At 26.4% G+C, this 24,125-nt stretch overlaps 1 protein-coding gene across 1 annotated transcript; it reads right to left on the minus strand.

Moving 5' to 3' along the window:
- Positions 1-8,585: 8,585 nt before the first annotated feature.
- On the minus strand, positions 8,586-23,621 carry LOC145833747 (uncharacterized). The gene is made up of 12 exons (XM_082940915.1): positions 23,352-23,621; positions 22,941-23,074; positions 22,678-22,742; positions 22,201-22,266; positions 21,819-21,909; positions 19,266-19,434; positions 18,083-18,244; positions 16,215-16,348; positions 15,279-15,473; positions 15,035-15,109; positions 12,482-14,120; positions 8,586-12,407 (listed from the first exon to the last, which is right to left on the minus strand). Exons 1-12 carry the CDS (start codon positions 23,500-23,502, stop codon positions 9,247-9,249), a joined length of 6,042 nt encoding a protein of 2,013 aa, XP_082797041.1. The 5' UTR covers positions 23,503-23,621; the 3' UTR covers positions 8,586-9,246.
- Positions 23,622-24,125: the final 504 nt, after the last annotated feature.

Here is a 24,125-nt window from a genome sequence, read left to right on the forward strand (position 1 = left end):
CATTATGTACATACTTTTAAAATATTGATTATAATTACTTAAATATTTTCGCTAATAAGTTGCTTTTTTATAAGAAATAATAAAGAAATACTAAAAAAGGTAAACTTTTAGAGATAAACTAAAAAAAATAAATTGAAAAATAAACTTTTTTTTTGATTAAATCTTGAAAAACAGGAAAAATATAAAACTGTAATCAAGTTTAAAATAGTTAACCAAATACATTAAAAGGTATCCGTGGTGTACAACTCGATAACCGAATTTTTTTTTCTTGCACCTGGCCCTAGGACCGAATGTTTTGAGCGCTTTTTTGTCGTTTGATAAACAATATTATACTTTGTACAGTGTGGTTTTAAGTTTGGTCAAAACATAGATTAGCTTTATCTTAAAGCAAAGTACAACTACAAAAAATTACTTTCCTTTAATTTGGTGTTTTAACTAGTTAAATTGATTAAAAAAAAATAAAATAAACGTTAATAGAATAATTAAACTTTAAAAAAAGCTAAAATTAAACCCAATATATTTAGAATTTATCAATTTTTTAAAACAAAGGGTTATTCTTTGAAAAAAAAAAACAATTGCTCTATTTATTTTAATAAGAAAGATATCACACACTGAATTTGGGAAACAGTAGAAAAATAAAAGAAAAAATTGCCTCTATTTTGACTATCACTTTTTTGATTACTAAAATTAGACTTTCCTGCTTTCGCTTTAACATTTTAAAAATTTATTCAAAGTTATAATTTAAACTTTCTTTCCCTTTCAATTAGCTTTTAAAAGTAGTGATTGTGTTAGTTATAAAAAATTAGACTGAAATACCTTACGAGTAGGTCTTCAGTTTGAAATTAGTAGTATATACAACTGGAGAGTTTTGAAAGTTAAAACATGTCTTTCTTTATTATTGCTTTTATTTTCATTCAGGGAACCAAATTGTTAACTGTTTTTTCATAATCAAGAGATTTATTTGTTATATACATATCTTACCTGAAAAAATAATTCACTGAGGTAATAATTTTAGTGTTTTTTGTTTCCCTGCAGACTTATTATCAGTTGCTGAGCTTACTGAACACGATAAAGAAACCAATGTTCAAAACGGTAGCCGATCATTTCTAACCCGCTATCATTTCTAACCCGATCACTTCTAACCCGATCATTTCTAACCCGATCATTTCTAACCCGATCACTTCTAACCCGATCATTTCTAACCCAATCACTTCTAACCCGATCACTTCTAACCCAATCATTTCTAACCCGATCACTTCTTACCCGATCACTTCTAACCCGATCACTTCTAACCCGATCATTTTTAACCCGATCATTTCTAACCCGATCGTTTCTAACCCGATCATTACTAACCCGATCACTTCTAAACCGATCATTTCTAATCCGATCACTTCTAACCCGATCATATCTAACTCGATCACTTCTAACCCGATCATTTCTAACTAGATCATTTCTAACCCGATTTAACCGGATCACTTCTAACCCGATCACTTCTAACCCGATCGTTTCTAACCCATTATACTTGTTTATTTTATTTCTATTTTTTAATCTGGATTTTATGCAAAAACAAACTAGTATGAATAAAGTTATTTTATTTTTTATTTTTAGTTACTTTAAAACATTATGATTTTAATGTGTTACGTAAAAAACATTGTTAGTATAAGTTAAAATTTTAATATTAACTTAACATAAGTTTAATTTATTTTTATCAGCTCATTTTTTGATATTTCATCCTAAACATAATTTAAACTTTTTCAAGAGACGTTTTTCACTAATCTTATACTTTTCAATAAATCGTTTATTTTACAATATTTTTAATTATTCTTTGTTGGATTTTAAAGTAAGCAGTTATAACTATTTTTAAGTTGAATTTTATAATAATTCACGTGACTATACTGATTTTAACATAAGCAAATTTTAAAAAGTATACCTTTACAATTGTAATATAGATACAAAAACCTTTATATTACGGTCTAAAAACTACATTGTAATTGTTGTATTATTGCTGACTAATGTATTAACGTTTTATAGTAGGTAAGTTTTAAATTTCATTTTGATAACTTTTACAAATTATTATACAACTTGCATAGGCCTATTAAGATAATGGAATTCAAACAAACACTAGGAGAAATTAAATACTTTTGTTATATTAAGTGAAAAAGCATGATTTTTAGGTGTAACGTAGATATTAAAAATGTTATGTCATATAACAAACCGCAAAAGTATGTTACGTCAATTGACCGTCTTGATTTTACATCATTAATAAATTCCTACTTAATCTTAGTGCAAAAAAGTTACTAATAATTAAACAGACATGTTTATTTGTATAACAAGTCTGAGATTAATCAAATCTCGCCTTGGTAATCTTATTTAAAACCTTCATTTAAGTCTATATAATATACAAAATGTTTCAATTACGACTTAAATTAATATTTTAGTTGACAAAAATTTCTTTAAAGTTAATTTTATTATGAACAGTTGACTAACGTAAGTAAAAACGAAATAAGTACTGAAAAAACACTTTGAAATAGAGTAATAAATTAATTATAGTTATATTAAATATAACTAGGAGCAGAAGTTTATAAAAACTCCATCAAGTTCTTTGTTTCCTTTAATCAACTATTTTTTCAGACGATTATTACACGCAACATATTAACTTTTTATTCATTACAGTAAAGCTAGCTTGAAGTCTATTGACTTTATTCTCGGTTTTTTTTTTGCACCTTTAAATTTCTATAAATGTCATGAGTTTTATCTTCATTAGAAATCTAAACCTATATTAAAGTTTTACAATAGAAACAAATTTTATTATAAGTTTTTAAGTTATATAAATTAATCAAATAACTTATACTTACATTTCATATTTAATTATTGCAAATAATCTTAAGTTTTTGTGTTTTTGGAAACCTGTGAAACAATAACTTTATAGGCTAAAAGAAAGATATTTAAATTTAAGTTATAGTGAATGACGGGTTCTAAATATTAAAAAAAAACGTCTAACTTTACTTTTGACTTATTAAACAGTATACACATTCGTTTTAAGAACTTAGAATTTAATAATGATAACTTTAAATGAAACCACCATACTAATTACGATTACTAAATTTTATTAACTGTTTTAATTTAAGTTTCATATATTCTGATATTAATATTCTTTAAAAGTTGTATTTCATATAAATTCGCCCTAAATTTAAATGCAACCTGCCAATCTGGTCGCCAATTTGGATATAGAATATCTTCAAAGAAAAAGTAGAGAATAGTCTTAAATCGCTGCAATACTCATTATATTTCTTACATTGACGACTATCAAAAATTAATATTTAATCCTTAGAATACAGAAGACTTATACTTTTCCTAATACGTTTTAAAACTTATTAACTACAGTTAATTAATAATCCATTTTTGAACTATATTGAAATAATTAATTACCACGAATATAAACCATTGATATATAAACCTAACGAAAATAAACAATTATAAACCATTGATTTAATATGTAGAATTTGGTTCATTCTATAATTTGATTTTATTAATAGCGCCTTTCCTCTGTAATTAATAAAAGGTTTTTCAATATTTTCGTAAGAAATTTATTTGACCTTTATTCTTAATGTGCTTTGGACTTTAAATTTTAAATTTAGTGGTTAGTCAATGAACTTAAATTTTTGATTTTTTTTACAATTGTCTGTACCTTAATTCCAATAATGTTTATTTTAATTGTACCGATTGTGCTTTAGAAAAGTTACAATAATAGTTGACAAAAAACAATGAAATAACAAACGGTTGTACAAATGTACAGAACCTAACTCTTAAAATCAGGATGTGTATATCCGGTTGATATTTGAACAAGAAAATTTTTTATTCATGAACTTTTGTAGTTTGTTTAAATTCTGACATTCTAGTATATTCTAAATGAATTGTATAAAAGTAACCATGAACCTTCTTTTAATGAAGAAGTGCGCGATTCAGACTATTTTGCTGATAAAGTCATTAAAATAATTTACTAAATCGTCTCAATATGTATTGCTGAATTTTTAAGAGAAGATTTTTTTGTTGAAAAAAAAGATTGTGCAGCTTTGTTTGGTTTTATTGGAACTCACTGGTCGATGAAAGAATTGATGTTAAACTTGCTTATTATGGAGTTAAAAACAAATTAAAAAAAAAACCTTCTCCTTCAAATCATAAATAAGTCAATTAGTATTATACTAAAGTGTCGATTTTTTTTGCTGTCAATCTATAAAAACTAGATTTTGATTTAAAAAAATAAAGTTTTTAATTTTAAGGTATATAAGTTTTTGTCTCTTTGTTAAGTGTCATTCAGTTTAAGTGCTCAGATTTTGATGCCTGGGCCTAGTGTAGGATAACAAACTTCCAATAGCAATAAATATCAAAAATTAAACTCTAAAAAAAGCTATCTGAATATTAAGCTTTATTTTAAACAAAACAAACTAAAATTAATAAAAAAACAACTTTGTTGAGATTAATATTATTACAAACCCTAATTTTAAAACAATAATAAACAAACATATTAATACAGGTCGGATTAATAATTGTCGGGTTCGAAAAGATCGGGTTAGAAATGACCGGGTTAGAAGTGATCGGGTTAGAGATGATCAGGTCAGAAATGATCGGGTTAGAGATGATTGGGTTAGAAATGATCGGGTTAGAAATGATTGGGTTAAATCGGGTTAGAAGTGATCTGGTTAGAAATGATCTTGTTAGCAATGATCTGGTTAAAGATGATCGGATTAGAAATGATCGGGTTAGAAGTGATCGGGTTAGAAATGATAGTAAACTGTTCAAAACTATGATTAAAGCCCATATCATTGTTTTGCGAATATAGAAGTAGAAGTTTTATTGTCATTTTTAGTATAAAATTTAATTTTAGACAAAAAAAGTTTTAAATAGGATAAATCATTCTAAAAACAATGTAATGCTACTTTGAATGTGTTTTATAATAAAAAAACATAAATAATAAAAAAAAAGATATTGCTATTACATATGATAGATTTTTTGTATCTTATCGTATTACTTTTCATATAAAAGTTGTTTAGAGTTCTAGTTTTTTTCAGAGTTTCTCAACTCTAAGTTTTTTGTGCCTAAGTTATCAAGTTCAAAGTGTTTTTGGCAACCCTGTTATGAGTAATTATTAGTCACTTAAGAATAACTGTATTCTATTCTAAAGAATAAATTTTTATTAGAATCTTAAGTAATTTTTTGAAGTCTCTAAACACTAGCTCACAAGATGCTTTTTTTTCGAAATTATTTAAAATCAAATTATTAAAAATTTAGGTTACTGAGTACGAAATGTCTACACGCATTTAATTTTAATATTATTAATGTTTTGTATTGGTATTCGTTATTTCATTATTTACTTAATACCATGGTCAAAAAAGCATAATTTATTGCTACCTGTAAAGCTTAATGTACTTTTAAAAAGAACTTGATGTTATTTTAACTTCAATAACATTTTAGCTGCTGACGTTATAATTATCAAAATTTTCATTAAAACGGCTAAACTTTAACTGTTTCAATGATAAAACACCCTTTAAAAAACAAGTATTTTTACTTAAGAAAGTCTAAAAACCAGTTGGAAATTAAATATTTAACATATAATTGAAAATATTTTTCAAAACCTTGCAACTTAATTACTTTAAACTTGTAAATTTTTTAATACTCTTACAACACAATAAAATCAAAATTTAAACATTTACTAATTAGTTTTTTATAATACTTTGCATGTAAATTACTTTTGTTTTGTAGAAACTTAATTTACTATAACAAAACAAAGTTATTTAGTTCTAGTATTTCTTTTATATGTTTTATGATGATAATTGTTTAAATTGATGTGCCCGTCTCACTTAGTCAGTAGAGAGTTGGACTATTCCAAGGGTGGTGTCTTGGCTTTCTAGCCCTAAGTTAAAAAAAATTCAGAACATTGTCGTTAAACTGTATCTAAATGGTGTACAAATCATTAACCGAGAGGCAACTTCGTACACCAGGTCTGTGGACCAAATACTTTGAGTGCTTATTTTATTTAACTAAAATTAAATAAACAATAGTTTAACTAAATGATATCACATTAAAATATGTTTTACTATCCTAATTTGATGAGAGTTGGCTACATGTAGTAATAAAGTCTACTTATTTGACCCTGGTATTATGCAAATAATGAAATAACGAATATATATAATATTAAAATGAAATGCGTGCGGACGTTTCGTACTCAATAACCAAAACTTAAATCTTTTAAGTTAATTGTAAAAACAAAATTTATACTTTTTTACTGAGATTAATTAGTAAAAAGATTTTAATTTAAAAAAAAAGTACTAAAGAATATGATAATTACTTTTTTGTTATAACTTACTGAAATCTTTTTGTAAGAGTTTCGATAAAATTCATTTTAAAACAACAACAGCTTATCATGTTGGAAACATTCTTTTGTCTATTATAAAGGTTTATAATTTATTTAATATTCTCATGTACTACTCACTATCCAAGATGGTTTATTGCAATATCATGTTAAAACAGTAAAACTAAAGAATTTTAGAATAGTTTTTAAAAACATATTTGTTTCTGTTTATCAATTGGCGTTTTCTTATTAGAACATTAAAGTATGTAACTTCACATCTACGGATAACAATTTAGAAATGTAAAAATAATAAAATCAATTACTCCAAAATTTAAAAAAATATTATTGTTTAAAATCCGATTTTTTGCACGTTTTATGGCCAACTTTATGTCCTGGACAAGACGTTAAAAGGTATCCGTGGCGTGCGACTTGATAACCGAAAGGTTCTTTTGTTCACCAGGTCCTTAGCCCATACTTTTGAGCGCTTTTTTTGTCGTTCAATAAAATAGTAATATATATTTTTATGCATACTGTGGTCGTTGAAAATTATTAACTACCATTTGACAATAAAACCTAGAATACATGAAATTTTATGTTTACATAACTATAGGATGCGAAAAAGCCTAACTTGATCACAACTTTTATTTTAACTGTTCATTCAACAAAAACATTTAACAATATTTCAGTGTATAATACGGATCTTCAGGACATTTGTGTCAGGAATTTATATATAATTACTTTCAATAAAACTAGTATCAGTAACAAATCAGTACGATCGGTCTTTAAAAATTTTTACAGATATTCATTGTCATTTTTATTATAATATTGTATACTTCTTTAAAGAAAAATACAGTGACACAATGAAAACTAACAATTATCATTCAAAATCAGTTGTGTTCTGAGAAAAGAGATACAAAATTGACAGCTAATGTTTAACTTTAGTTCTATGATTTACTTATTCAATCTGAAGAATATCGGGAAAATTGAGTATATTATTACACTGAATAAATTATATTGAAAATTTGCTGTTATACTTTAACTTAAAATATGATTTATGCACACTATCCTGAAGAGAGTACAATTAAGAACAAATTTTTATTATTTTTAAAATATCAACAAGGAACTACTCTTAACTTTTTTTGCTAACCAATCTCTAAGTTTAGTCAATACCCCCAATTCAACATAATCTAAATAATGTTGTAAGCAATCATTCCAGTTTTTTCCGAATACATAGACTATTTAAACATATTTATTCAACCTACAAACAGTTTTTATAAATAACAAAGATAGTGATATTAGTTTTGATTTAAAGTTATTTTCTTTACAATTTAAAAAATGTTTATATGGTATTTTCTGAATAACTATATTTATAAATTTTTAATTAAACATGCAATTTATATTCTAAAAGCAAACAACTATTATACTAGGTAGTAATATATTATTAATTTAAAGAATTCTAACTTAAATGTACAAAAAGTTTCTCTTACTAAACTTTTTAAAGGGCATATTATCTTAATGCCTTAAACTTAACAAGACAAATTCTTGATGTAATTTTGAATTTTAAGTATCTTGTATTTTTGTGCTTTAACATAAATTATTTGCTAGTATACTAAACTACTACGTCAAACTGAAAAGCTAAATGTTTACTTATTTATATTCGAAATACTAAAGAAGTGTTGTTAATTAATTGTAATTAATTCAATATATTTAAGTTTATTGTCTCGTAAAAATTTTATACTAGTATACAAAAATTAACTCATTAAATAAATGATTATCAATAAAAATCTTCTGTACAACTATTTAACTGACAAACTATTTTCTTTCAACTAAGCTTCTTCTAAACATTTATGCTCTGTTTCATTGCAATCAATCTGTGCAAAACAATTGTTTAAATGGTCTTTATTAACAATATTTATTCAATAACTGCCTCAAAAACTAATTAAGTATTGTGTTGTAAAACAAATTATAATGTAGACTAAACATATTAACTTGAAAGAACAAGAATATAGTTATATATCAAATATTTTTATCTAGAATAATACACTTTTAGTAAAACTGAAAAGAAAAGCCTTCTAAGTTTTCTCTACTCCTGAAAACTTTAACTGTAACTATTTAAAATAAGCTTTCTAAACTTATTTAATAAAACTGAAGTCCTTAAGTTCAAAATAAATATATGCACATATTGAAATTAAATAGTTAAAAAACAAACGAAGCTTTAATTAAAGTCATAGTAGTTTATTAGAACATAAAACACAAAAAACACAATTATTTCAAAGCACATTAATAATAGGTTCTATAAAATGCAGTAAAACCCAAGCTATGACAGTCTCAAAAAAGACTTTAGAACAAAAATACATAGATATTTTGAAATTAAAGCAGCAAAATATTAACTCAAAATAGTAAGTAAACTAAATTTGAGGCTAAAAAGTCTTTAAATTTACTTTTTCCGTTAATATAAATAAACATATCGACTATAGTGACACAAAATAGACATACTCAAGTTTCACAGCAGCAGTTTAAAATAACAAAAAGCAATATACGTACAATAAAACATTAAACAAGACGAACAGGCTAAAATTCATGATTTACAACAAGATCCGGTTCATTTGCTAGGAAGAATTTCCTATATTTTACCAATTAAATAAACGTATCAAAAGGAGTTAATAACCGGTGATGTAGCAAAACACGTCAGCAACATTTGCTAACACTCAAAAAATGTTTGATTAAAATTGAATAGCATTTAGCTTGAAGTTAAATACTACGTCTTGCTTAGTAAAGCAATAATTTTTGCTATACTTATTAGCAATTTAAACTTAAAACCTTTCATTTAAAATATTCACGATATAAAAAATTAGATTAAAACTCTTCGGTCGGTTCAGAGGTCCTACCCGCATATTTTAATTTTTAGGAATGTTTTGTAAACTCTCGTTTTCGGCTTGCTTACATAACATACTTTCAATATCATTTTTGACTGTGTCTAGTAAATTTTTGACTATCAAAACATCATTACTTATTTCATCAACTTTCACATCGTCACCGTTGGTTGGCACATCTACGGTTCCATCGAAATTTTCAACCTTTTGTGAATTTCCTTTAGTTTCTCCAAAAGGCATGTGTGGGTTTTGTACTGGTGAGAGGTTTAAATTCTTAGGTTGAAAAATATGTTGATTTTTAAATGTTTCATTAGTTAGTTCAGTTAATGGTTCTTTTTCAACTGTGTTATCAACAACTGGATTTTCAGTAATTTCTAAATCGACTAATTTAATATTTTTGTCCCCGTTTATACTTTGTTGCTCATCTTTTATTGTTTCTGTTGGTTCAACTAATAGTTCTTTTGTGCTATCAGCAACTGGTTTTTCTATAACTTGTGAAACAAATATTTTTGTATTTACATCTTCATATAAACTTTGTTCTTCATCTTTTACTATCTCATTAGTTTGTTCGACTAATGGATCTTTTTCAATTATCTTATCAACAACTGGTTTTTCAATAACTTCTGAATCAACTTGTTCAATAGTTGTATGTTCTTGATTTAAACTTTGTTCGACATCTTTTACTATCTCATAAGTTGTTTCAACTAATGGTTCTTTTTTTATTGTGTTATCAACAACTGGTTTTTTAATAATCTCTGAATCAACTTGTTCAATATTTTGATCTTCAGCTTTTAATATTTCATCAGTTAGTTTAACTAATGGTTCTTTTTCAATTATCTTATCAAAAACTGCTTTTTCAATAACTTCTGAATCAACTTCTTCAATATTTACTTCTTGATTTAAGTATTCTTCTACATCTTTTACTACCTCATTAGTTGATTCAACTAATGGTTCTTTTTCTTTTGTGTAATCAACAATTGGTTTTCCAACAACTTCTGAATCAACTTTTACAATACTTACTTCTTGATTTATATTTTGTTCTACATCTTTTACTATCTCATAAGTTGTTTCAACTAATGGTTCTTTTTCTATTGTGTTATCAACAACTGTTTTTTCAATAATCTCTGAATCAACTTGTTCAATATTTTGTTCTTCATTTAAACTTTGTTCTACATCTTCTAATATTTCATTAGATAGTTCAACTAATGGTACTTTTGTGTTATCAACAACTGGTTTTTCAATAACTTCTAAATCAACTTGTTCAACATTTACTTTTTGATTTAAATTTTGTTCTTCATCTTTTACTATCTCATAAGTTGTTTCAACTAATGGTTCTTTTTCTATTGTGTTATCAACAACTGGTTTTTCAATAATCTCTGAATCAACTTGTTCAATATTTTGTTCTTCATTTAAACTTTGTTCTACATCTTTTACTACCTCATTAGTTAGTTCAACTAATGGTTCTTTTTCAATTATCTTATCAAAAACTGGTTTTTCAATAACTTCTGAATCAACTTGTTCAATCTTTACTTCTTGATTTACATTTTGTTCTAAATCTTTTACTATCTCATAACTTGATTCAATTAATGGTTCTTTTACTATTGTGTTATCAACAACTGGTTTTTCAATAAGTTCTGAATCAACCTTTTCAATATTTTCATCTACATTTAAACTTTCTTCTACATCTTTTACTATCTCATTAGTTGATTCGACTAATGGTTCTTTTTCTTTTGTGTAATCAACAATTGGTTTTCCAACAACTTCTGAATCAACTTGTTCAATATTTACTTCTTGATTTATATTTTGTTCTACATCTTTTATTATATCATAAGTTAATTCGACTAATGGTTCTTTTTCTATTGTGTTATCAACAACTGGTTTTTCAATAATCTCTGAATCAACTTGTTCAGTATTTTGTTCTTCATTTAAACTTTCTTCTACATCTTCTAATATTTCATTAGATAGTTCAACTAATGGTTCTTTTTCTATTGTGTTATCAACAATTGGTTTTTCATTAACTTCTGAATCAACTTGTTCAATATTCACTTCTTGATTTAAGCTTTGTTCGACATTTTTTAGTATCTCATTAGTTACTTCAACTAATGGTTCTTTTTCTATTGTGTTATCAGCAATTGGTTTTTCAATAACTTCTGAATCAACGTGTTCAATATTTTGTTCTTTATCTATACTTTGTTCTACATTTTTTACTATCTCAATAGTTGGTTCAACTAATGGTTCTTTTTCTATTGTGTTATCAACAATTGGTTTTTCAATAATCTCTGAATCAACTTGTTCAACATTTTGTTCTTTATTTAAATTTTGTTCTTCATCTTTTACTACCTCATTAGTTGATTCAACTAATGGTTCTTTTTCTATTGTGTTATAAACAACTGCTTTTTCATTAACTTCTGAATCAACTTGTTCAATATTTGTATGTTCTTGATTTAGATTTTGTTCTACATCTTTTATCATATCATAAGTTAATTCAACTAATTGTTCTTTTTCTATTGTGTTATCAACAACTGGTTTTCCAATAACTTCTGAATCAACTTGTTCAATAGTTGTATCTTCTTGATTTAGATTTTGTTCTACATCCTTTATCATATCATAAGTTAATTCAACTAATTGTTCTTTTTCTATTGTGTTATCAACAACTGGTTTTTCAATAATCTCTGAATCAATTTGTTCAATATTTTCTTCTTGATTTAAATTTTGTTCTTCATCTTTTACTATCTCATTAGTTAGTTCAACTAATGGTTCTTTTTCTATTGTGTTATCAACAATGGGTTTTTCATTAAGTTCTGAATCAACTTGTTCAATATTCACTTCTTGATTTAAGCTTTGTTCGACATCTTTTACTAACTCATTAGTTACTTCAACTAATGGTTCTTTTTCTATTGTGTTATCAGCAATTGGTTTTTCAATAACTTCTGAATCAACGTGTTCGATATTTTGTTCTTTATTCAAACTTTGTTCTACATTTTTTACTATCTCAATAGTTGGTTCAACTAATGGTTCTTTTTCTATTGCGTTATCAACAACTGGTTTTTCAATAACTTCTGAATTAACTAGTTCAATCTTTGTATCTTCTAACTCTATGATGTCTTTGGGTTCTGGCGATGTCGGTGGAGTATTGTTGTTGTAATTTAAGTTCTGAGGTGATTTTACATCGTTTTGAATTTCACCTGCGAAAAACAATTGTTAAAAAAAAGTTAATAAAACAAACTTACTTGAATTTTTTTTCTAATTTCTTTTTCACCTGGTTCGTCGTCGACAATTATTTTCTCATTAAGTTGCAGTGATGAGCTGGGAACTTCAAATGCAGGACCGTCGTTCACACAGATTTCAATTGTATTTTCACACGTGTCTTGGGCAGAATTGCCCTTTTCAGAGCTTTCTTCAAGTGCAAGTGAGCTTTGAACTTCGTCACTAGTAGAAACTGAATCTTCAGCTAACTCTTTGGAGTTTGCAGATACAGCACTTTCTACTTTTTGCTCGCAAGGTTGACTAGACTTTTCTAATAAATTAATTGCAGCTGGTTCAGCATGAACTTGGTCAAATTTTGTGCTTTCCACTTGCGATATCATTTTCAGCTCTTCGGGTTCATCTAAGGAGTTTGCATCTGAAAGTTCAATAAACTCTTCAGGCATTTGAGAATCCAGAGGATTGACTGTTTGTACAGCATTTTCTGAATCGTTAACTGTTACAGAACTATCGATATCATTTTTAATTATGCTACTGACTTCATCTAAAATAGATTCATTTGATTTAATTACACAAAATTCAGAAGCAGAAACTTCATTTTCTGGAGAAGTTGTGTCAATACCTTCATCTTCTGAATTTTTGTGTACAAGAATCTGTGTTTTGGAGCTTTCTTTTAACTCAGCATTTGTATCTTCAGTAGCAATCTCACTTATCTCTTCGACGATTAAACCATCTACAGAAGCAAAGTCTTCATTTTCTCCAGCTTCTTCATTAGGTGTGAAAGTTTCACTGGTTACTGGGGTTGAAACAACATGTAACTGCTCGCAGGAGCCTTCAAGGACCAACTGTTCTTTTTTTGCAAGTAAATTAGTATCAGCATTATTAGAGTGAATTGTGTTAAGTTTCAAATCATATGTTGAATCTATATCGAGCATAAGTTCGGTATCGTCCTTTTCTGAATTCAATTCATTATTTTTACAGATTTGTTTTATATCAGACGCATCTTCCTCAACTTGTTCAATAATTGCATTCTCTCCCGTCTTTATCGCTTTTGTTTCTGAAAGATCATCATTTTCACACTTTGATTGATCAACTTTGTCGCTAATTGGATCGGCGACAGTTTGTGATTCATTTGTAGAAGTGGCAATATTGTTATCAGATTCTTTAACTAACAGTATAGATTCAGACACATGTTCATTGCAAACTTGGTTTTCACTAACTTCTACCTCCTTATTTACTTGATCTCCAATAACTTTAGCAGTTTCTTCAACTCCAGCCTCTTTAACTGTACTTACATCAGCTTCGACAACCACGTTTGCTTTGCAAACTTTTTCGATTAATTCTGGTGAAGATTGGAGGCGACTAGACTCTTCTAAAGTTCTTTCAACAGAATTTTCAACTACCTGCTGGTCGTCAGTGTTTTCGGATACTTTTTCTTCAGCAAGATCAGACACGGCAATCTCTTCATCAGATTTTGTTTTCTTGAACCAAACAGGCGTCTCATTTTGCTTAGGTTTTTCCTGCTGGATTTTTTCAAGATCAACTTTTTTGAGCTGCACTTGAGAAATCATACTAGTGGTGACGGGCTGGACATTCAGAGATGGAGTTTTTTGAGATTCGGACTGCTCAACCTTTTTTAGTTTTGCTCGAGACAATTCGTCTTTCGAGATCATCCCTAGTCTGACGGTCGATTCCTAAAAAGTAAATTTTAATAAAATTTATGACTAAAACTTATACTAGTATTAATTTAGGGAAAAAACTAAAACACTTAAAGATTAATTTTGAAGTACTTTAAAAGATTAAAGATAAAAAACTACTTAGTCTAATCAGGGATTGGAACAGTAAAATATAAAAGTGAGTAATTACAGTAACCTGCCGCGAAGCTACACATATCTAATCAGGGGTCAAAGTTGCTAAGTTACACAGTCCGTAAGTAACTTTTGGCAGCTTCAAGCTTTGACTTTAAATTTATGAAAAACATGTCTGGTTGTCATTTATTAAATATGTCCTTTATTAAATATGTTGTCATTTATTTAATTTGATAAAACAAACAATAAAAATTTTATTAATAAGAATAAATTATAAAAGTTATTTTATAAATATATACTTTTTGGAACTCTTAAAAAAAATAACTTGAAATAAAAATATTAAAAAATATTAGCTAAAATTTATTTTGGACAGAAATATTGATTAGAAAACTCCCGTATATACAGTCATAGCTTTATTAATAATTAATCAATATAACTACTAGACAAAAAGTGTTAGTTTTTACAATCAGTATAAGTTTTTGATATTAAATAAAATGAGCTGCGAACTTAAATACATTTGGGCCTCTTTACTCTAATAGTCAACTTATAAAATACAATATGTCTAAATATAAATTAAGAAAACTACACACCGGCATATACGTTTAATATTTGTAACAAATCAATCTTTTTACAAATTAAAAACGTTTTTTAGTAAGTGAAGACAAGATATAACTTAAAAATATCAGAAATATAAATGATAAACTTAATTTTTCTAAAGCAAAGTATACCGCAGGTTACTGTAAATTAGTTGATAGCTATTTAATTTATCAGTTGGAGAATAATTACACGCAACTACTAACATCTTCGTTTACAGCAGCAGAGGTTGAGGTTTCTGTAGCATCAACAATTTTTTTAGGTGCAGGAATTTCAGTACTCTGACGGAATTTTTTTAATTTTAAATAAAATTCCAAACTATTCAAACAACTTAAAATTACCCTAAAATAAACTAAAACATTTATTCAAAGCACAATACTATATGACCTATAGAGCAAAAAAAAGACTTTAAACAACTTTTTAAAATGCTAGCTTCATAAGTTAACTAACATATGTAGTAGTAGTTTCAACGGGAACAATTGTAGGTGACACGGTAACGACCTCTCGTTCAAAGAAGAGGACGCATTTGTTGTGGTCGGAACCGTCCATTTTCATTCTGATGTGAGGTGTCACCAATATGGTGGACAAGTTCCAGCCGAACTGACCGAAATGCAGCGTCTCCTTCTTTATATTTTCGTGCAGCGTCTGTAAAATTACAATGTTTAGAATTGATTATAATTAAAAATAATCGATCAATAAAAAAGTTGACTTCAATTCAGAAATCCGAATTATACTATTAAGTTTTGAATAAGTTTAATATACTTTCTGAAAATAAAAACTATTAAAAAACAAACTATTATTTTAACAAGTTTAAAAAGAAGTTTAGTCAATACTCGAACTAACATTAAGACTAATTAAATATAAACTTTATCTATCTGTTAAGTATTAAAAACACAATGTACAAAAAACTGTAAATAAATTCTTATACTTATCTAACAACTATTCTCAAATAAAATATTGAAAAATATTTCTAATGATGCTGATGAAATTAGATGTATGCAGTGTGCAAAATTCTTCAGTAAATCGATGCAAATGTAATTTTAAATAATGTTTAAAACGTTTCTCAAACTAACATTCTGTAAAAAAAAGTCGAACAGAACAAAAACAAATGCTATCAAAGAAAAAAACTTTAAAAAATTATTTACAGTCATCATGAAAAAAAAAATATTAAAAAAACTTGTCTTGAAATAATCGTATTGTGTAAAAGTAGTGTGGAGTATAATCATAACTCGGAATAGTCTATAAAGTTTGCATACATAATAATACTTCATTAAAAAACAAAATATTACTAAACTATTATTAACGCAGCTTACAAGAAAATAAGTCTAACAGCTTTAAATTTATTTAAACTTTTAATCTAAAAAGCGTAATGTTGTTCAAACTGACTTTGTCAAGAGCAGTCCAAACTTGTCTCACAAGTCCTTCAAATTTAGGCTTCTTATTTATATTTTTCTCATAAACCCAAATTGTGTTGACTTGAAACTTTCTTTTTTTACTTCGTCCTAAAGTTAGCGTAGACCCTTTGTGAAATAGATATATTATAACCTATAACTATTACTCTTTATTCATTTTCTTAATATCAAAAGCTTAATAATTAAGATAATCCGAGTCATTTATTTTGAGTTTATTTTCAGATGAATCATAAGCTATACATTATTAAATATTACCAAACTTTTAGAACATTCGTAAAAAAACAATGATATAATTTATTTTTAATAAGTGCAATAGAAATTTTAGCAAAATTTTTAACACAAATGGTCGCATCCTTAGATAAAACTAGCTTACTATCGTATTAAAAGATAACTTTAAGACTTTACTTTTGCTTGATTGCACTTTTTTAACTTAGCTTTTATAAAAAACTCATAAAAAAGTATCTGAATTGTACAAAATTTATCGCAGTATAATAAAATTTTATTTATTCTATATTATAGGGTCACGTACACTGGCAGCTAATACATGTTAATTTTTGTTTTTTTAACGTTACTATCTGTATCATTTTGTGCAACAGTATAGCAAAAATTTTACAAAAAAAAATTATAAAAATAAAACGCTAAAGAACTGGTTACTGTTTCAACAGGAAATATGGAAATTTGTAGAAAACTTTGTCAACAAAATTTTATGGCAACGTTTATACAGGGTTGCCACTCGTATTTTCCAAATTTTTTCAAGGTTTTTAAAAGTACAAATTTTTGAGTCTATATTTAGTTTAAAGTTAAGTTTAAGGTAAGAAACTGTGTTAAATAGTATAAAAACATTGAAAAGATACTCTAAAGCTATTTTAAATGTGTTTTTTAATAAAAAATTTTTTGATGATGACAAAAAATTTTTGTCTTTATGCTAGATTTTTAGAATCAAGTCGAAATTTTACGACTTAACATGTTTAAACTGTTAAAAATTCCAGGTTTCTTCGCGATTTTTGTCCAAAATTCCAGGTTTTTCCAAGTAAAGTGGCAGTCGTCCTGTTATAGCATTGGTCTTACAATGTGAATAGAAATTAATTTACTGTGTACATAAAAAATATTACAAATTAGTAAAAAAAAATTGTAACACAAATTAACTATTTTTAACACTGCTTAAAATTATTTTAAAATTTCGTAAAATAATCTAAGAAATAAGGGATTTTTTTGAAACTTTCTTTGTCATAAAAAACAAAAAAATGTTTTATACTTACAAATTACTAACGATAATATTCAAAACATGTGTTTATTCAAACTAATAAAGTTTAAGATTTAGTTCGTTTAAAAAATTGTAAAATTTGTATATTGAGAATATTAGATATATCTCAAAATTCAAGCATTTTTATTATAATTGAAGCTAACTTAGGGTACTGAATCATTATAATAAAAATAGTTTTTAACAAAAAAAAAATTCTAATTTAGCTAAAGACCCACATACAGTCACCTCTCGCGAATCTACGCACATTGTAACTATATCATAACTTACACTAGATATCCTGGTGTTTGTAATGAAGAGTAAAAACTATTTGATGTACAATTGACGGAAGATTTGAAACTTACACTATATTTTCTGAGGCGATTGTTTTTTAATTTAAAAGGGGGAGATTATGAAAATTAAATTTGGGAAACCCTGGTATAAAAACTATTAATAGTAGCTTTAAAAAAGATAGTGTTTATACTTACTTTAATGACATTTCTACTACTCATAAAAAACATATTAAAAGGTGCATATCTTTAGATTCTATACTTTAAATAACTAAATTCTAGTACACTCTTTAGCATAAAAACTACAAACACCTTTAAAGTTGAAAGGTTTTGGAGGGTCTGTGAGACTGATAACGTCAACAATTGAGGCATCTTCTTTGAACATATCGAGCCACTCATGATGACATGTTGTGTTTGTCATTCTGTTTGAGTGTGGCAGTGACATTTTCTTCTTGTTTATCTTTAGCATTTTTTCTGTGGTTTTTTTTAACTTTACTACTTGGTCAACTGTTAGCTTATAATAATACAATGTATACTTTTTACGAGAGTATAAATAAAAAAACACACAATATCAAAAACTTGTTGAAATATTTTTGAATTTCATATTAATATATAATATAACTCTAACAACTAACTACTACAAATTTTCACAAATATAAAATGTAAATTGCTGCAAAAAGTATGATACTTATTTTTATCTTTAGTGGCTTGAAATGTACGACTGCTAATGAAACAAACACATATAATAGTATATTTTATCTTAACTTCTGTGAGAAAAATACTTAAACGTAGATGAAACTGTTTTAATTCTACTTAATACAGAAACACGAAATGTATGGCATTAAATACAGCTTGTCCCTTTCAAATACAACTTTAATAATTTCAAGTTTCAACACAAAACAAGAATTAAATCGATAAAAAACTTATATAAACAAAGAAAACTTTGTTGCCATAAAAGTTTTTATTCCTTGACAGAGATTTGAGATTTGAAAAAATATATATATTAACGTTACAAAAAATTTAAATTTTATCATTTCGGAAAGTCACAAAGACTTAGCATTGGTGATCTATCATCAAAAATTATTAGTACTGAAACTATAACCAAACAATTTATTTATATGTACCAAACAATAAATAAATCATTAAAAAACCATTTTTGCCACCATTAACTTTAGCAACAGGACTTCTACTTTTACTGAAGTCTTTAGAGAAGTCTACCATCTTGAATTTCTGTTCTAAAATTTGAAGGGAATTGAAAGAATTCTCGATCATTAAAACTATCTGACTAAATAGTAAGAACTGAATATAGCTTTTAGGTGTAAACTAACTAGCTTTCAAAATAAAACTACAGCAATGCATTTATTAATAAGGCAGTCGTACAATTGAGTAAGTACAAAAAATACTTAACTTTAATCCCCATTATAAACTAAAGTTGATGGTTTTAAAAGACAATATAACTCTTTTGCGATTAATACAGAAACAAAATACTAATAACCTTTATAATTAACTTTGATAACTTCAGCGTAGTACTCATATTTGTTTGGCTTGTCGGAACTTTCAGTTGACTCCACAGAAAATACAAGCACAACATCTAACTGATTATGTTCCTTGTTATCGTGGATTATACTACGTAGTTTTGATCCTTTGCTAGATTCTTCTGATATCTACACGCGCAAAATTGGTTAGAGTGTTTTGTTTTACAATTGTAAACATTTTATTTTAACTTAAAAATTGGAGTTTAATTTCTTTACGAAATTCATTACTCTATTAGTGTGAAATAATACATTTACCATTATTAGAAAAATACCACTAATCAAAAACAAATCTAGTAAATTTATAAATGAGATTAAAACCTATCCTGAATCACTACAAACAAGTTTGAATTTATGAATAAAGATTTTTTTCAATTTATCAAGGCGTTGAAGCAGTTCTAGCAAAAAAGGTGGAAACAGTAAATACAGATGTACTACAATAAAATTAAGAAATGCTGAATTAAAGCTCTGAGTTTTGAAAACACAAATTTGTATAATTTTTACAAAAGAACTCCAAAGAGTTTGAACTAGCATGAGTGAGTGGCGATGTTGTTTAAAATTAGACACTATTACTAAAGGGGACGGGTCAAATATGCACGACGACACTTTTGCACGAGAGTAAAAATAAAATAAATTAATAAAAAGAAATTTCAAACCAAGGGTGAGGGTTAGGGGTAACAGTTACAGTAAAAAAATAATAATAACCAAAATAATAATAATTAATATATATATATATATACCGACTTAGGGTAAGGGGTAACAGTGAATTAAAAAAAATAATAATAAAAAGTAGAAAAAGTTACCGTCCAAAGGTAAGGGGTAACAGTGATAGCAAAATAAAAATAAAATAAGTTGCTCAACCCATGAAAAAAAGTCTTCGTGCAATAGTTACCCTTCGTACATTTTTGACACCTACCCGTTACTAGTAGGGTTTAAGTATTATTAATGGTATAGGAGAAATAGATCACTTTTTTAAGCTAATAATAATAAATTTACACAGTACTCTTTCTTTTTTCTACAACAAAATATAGTAATTATTCTTATTTTTAATAAACACCTACTTTAGCTTCAATTCTTTCCTTACAGTATTTATTTTTTCACAGAGCTCCGTTGAAGTGTATTAACTTGTTAAAACAGAGAAATATGTGTTATTTTAGTAAAGAAAGCGTACTGTGTAAATTTGTTATTCTTATATATACCAGTGAGCTTGTTTCGCTAAGATCTTTAATTTATGGTAAACTTTAAGATATATATAAAAATAATAAACGTTGGAGAGTTTCATTGTTCCTCATGGAAGGCTCGAACTAAAAGAGAAAAAAAAACTATTTTATTATAAATCTATATCTTTTTACAATTTTTGAGCAATCTTTTTTTTAAACTTTCCTAGTCTAATTTCTACAAAGCTTTTAGAAAATCTCTCGAAAGGATTGTTAAAATCTTAAACTTTTTTTCCAAAACCATTTGCATTTTTAAATCTCAACAATTTTAATTTTTATAACTTTTTTTTATACATAAGGTTATGCTGATTATTCAAGAAATTATCAAAAGTGAAACAAGAATAAAACTGCTGTTTATAAAACTTATATTTCAATCGATACCAGAGCATCTCCTTAATAGATTATATCGCGTCAAATAATTCGAAGATAGCTGATCATAATGGACGAGACAAATGTAGTGCTCTTTTCGATCTATTGCAAGAATGTTTGCCGTGTCAGAACTCATACATCAGGAATTTTTTCAAAGTTCTTAAGAGGTGTGCTCTATAGCTTAGAATCGATTGTACGCGACGAAGAAAAAAAGAACTTAAACACACAAGTAGCAGTAAATTGAAAAATAGCTTTATTGATAACTTATTAACTTACTTTCGTTTTTAAGTATATCAAACAACATTTTTACTTTTTATTTCACTTTTAATAAGGGATTGAATAGTACAAAATGCTTAAAGTATTATATAAATTAAAAAAAAACTAAAAATGTAATGACTTTAAGTTGCAAATAGTTTTTTAATACTACAAAATATCTTCCGATGTTTTAATTTTTTTTTTTAAACAAACTTTAAACTAATAATATTCTTAATCTTTATTATCTTAATTACCTTTTACGAAAGAATTTTCTAAAAACTGCTAGAAATGGACTACCTTTGTATAAATTATATGGTGAGGTTTTGTAAAAGATGATTATAGCACAATCAGTCAAACCTATCTTAAATTAATAAATTATGGATTAATAATGACTTAGTTGAAAACTTTTAATATTTTCAGTATTTGAATAAACTTAAACTAAAAATTGCTTTTTTTTTTCCTGCAGTTGGTTTTTGTACTATTTATGTACTACTTTCGACTTCGAATAAAAAAGCATAGATGTTTTGTAACATTTATTCTAATTTTCGACTGGTACATAAATTATTAAAACTATTTTACTAAATTATAATATCTAAACTATAATAGCTAAAAGAATAGCAAGCTATAAAGTTGGTTTTTATAGTAAGAGTCTTAAAATATACATCGACAACTTACAAAACTTTCGAGCAACTTTACTGTTTTTGCTACATCTTCATCAATACTTCGAGAAAATTTGCACGTGTAGAACTTAGTTGATGGTTCCATCCTGTTTTGATTGATTTTATTGAGATCTCTTTCACAAACTATAGTAAAATATAATTAGAACACATAAACATTAAAACAGGACTGAACTTAAGCTAAAGTTGATTGAATTTTAATGCCCATATAAGACGTTTTCAAATCAAAAAACCTTTTATTTCTTAGAGCTCTTTATTATACAAGCAAACTATTTCTAAAAAGAATTCAAAAGGTTGTAAATAAAAGATTAATAATGTTATCATTTTTGTTAGTTTAAAATAATTGAAAAAACTTTTACAAAACTTGTTTACACACTAACATCAAATTTATAATCGTTTTCTGGGCATCCATCTTTTCGAGTTGTAGTTGTTTCATTGACTCAGGACTAAATAGTTCAATATTACTTAGCAATTATTGTTTCTAACTCAAAATTTTCTTAATATTTAATTTCCAAATATTTTTATTTTTTATCGCTTATAATTCTTTTATTAATTATGGTGAAAAATATGTTTACTTAGTGCTTAGTTAATATGTAGTATTCAAAAAACTATCACATTAAGTGTGTAGACTGTTCTATTATATCAAAACTTTTAAATTTAAACCAGTATAAAGTGCACAACTGCAATTGTAATAATTTTAATTATGTAATTTAGTAAAAATAATTTAAAAATTTTTGAACTAATACTCTTTTAAGTGAGGTTAGCTGTGAATGTGATGTAAAAAGTAGTTAAAAATAGAATACATTAAGCATCTAAAACGTAAATTATTTGACACTACTTAATGTTATTGAAACAACCTTAAATTAGCTCTATTTAAAATGACGGTGTGAGTTGTTTCTTTATTGCTAGATTTATCTTCTCCCTAAAACAAAGTTGAGAATAACAAATTAAAACTAACACGAAAAAATTCAATTTACAACTTTGTTATTTTACTTAAAACTAACTAAAATATTTTTTAAACTTAACATAGTCTAATATTAATTAAAAAATATTAATTAAGCACATCAGCCAAATTTTGTATATACAAATAACTTTCATAATTCCAATTAAAAAACGCAACCTCAGTATATACCAGGCGCTTTCCAAAATTAGAAGCTTGGTCTTTCTTTTTGGAAGTTACATAACAAAGTCGAAAATTTTGTTTGCTTGCATCTAATAGAACTTTGTTAATTGATTTAGGCTTCATGCTGCCCTCTAAAATAAATAATAATTTATTTTTGTTTATAACGAAAAAAAACTGTGTAGCATTAATTTGAAAAACGAAGTGTAATAAAAAAGTTTTTGTTAAAACAATTAATTAATTACTAAGTTATTTATACATAATCATAAACCTATACATAAACTTTTTACATTATTTAACACTTTAAGTAGATATTCATTATCACTTTTATTTCATAAAATTTATGAACCGACTAAAAAAGTTATCATAACTTTTCGTTTTTTTTATTTTAGTAATTAAATACAAGCGTACCATCATTGTTTTCGTCTGCAATGACAACGTCCAACGCTGCATAATCGCAGCTACCACCGCGATACTTGCGTATTTCGTCGACAGGTAAGTAAGATTGTGTGTACTCATCCGTGACTAGTACATCGGCCGGTTTGGAGTTTTTGTTGCCCATGGTTACGACAAAAACTATACACTGTGACTACGATTAATTAGCAGTGGGATGCAAGGCAGGCAATTTATACAGTTACTACAATTAATTTACTACGAAATGTGACTGTGACCTCAGCCTGATTTCCTGTAAAACAAAATTGATGAGCCATACTAACTTTTAGAAGAAAACATAATCTATAAAATAAACAAAACCTTTTGTTTTTAGCTTATGTTAATATAAAGTAACATTTAAAATATAAAACATTTGTAAAAATATTAAAACTAAATAAAGAAAAAAAAGTAATTATAAACAAACAAAAAGTTATAACAGTTTTAATTATAACACTTGCAAAATACTTTAAAAACTTATAAAAACAAGCTGATACCTAAAAAGTCAAAACAGTTCTTAGAAGTTTTAACTAACTATATTTTAACTGCTTCAAACTGTGTACTTTTTAAACTTTGAACTCATATATGTATGACAAGAACAGTAAATTGATAATTAGTGTTTTAAAACAATCAAATTTGTGTTTTGTAAAATAAAATAGTAATGAAACAAATAATAAAAAGATAATTAGTTTATAGTTTATACAGTATATATTAGATAAGACAACCTTAAAACACAGTAAAAACGTAAAAAAAACT

This window comes from Thalia democratica, chromosome 4, assembly GCF_965202585.1.
Source record: "Thalia democratica chromosome 4, ktThaDemo2.hap1.1, whole genome shotgun sequence".
Lineage (NCBI taxonomy): Eukaryota > Metazoa > Chordata > Thaliacea > Salpida > Salpidae > Thalia > Thalia democratica.

Bases quoted from the DNA above. Each gene is read 5' to 3' on its own strand.
- LOC145833747 (XM_082940915.1), bottom strand. From the start codon at position 23,502: ATGGGCAACAAAAACTCCAAACCGGCCGATGTACTAGTCACGGATGAG. The intron at 19,435-21,818 runs GTAAGTTGTCGA...TTGCGCGTGTAG, and splicing joins TAAAGTTGCTCGAAAGTTTT to ATATCAGAAGAATCTAGCAA. The intron at 15,110-15,278 runs GTTAGTTAACTT...AAATTCCGTCAG, and splicing joins TTGAAACTACTACTACATAT to AGTACTGAAATTCCTGCACC.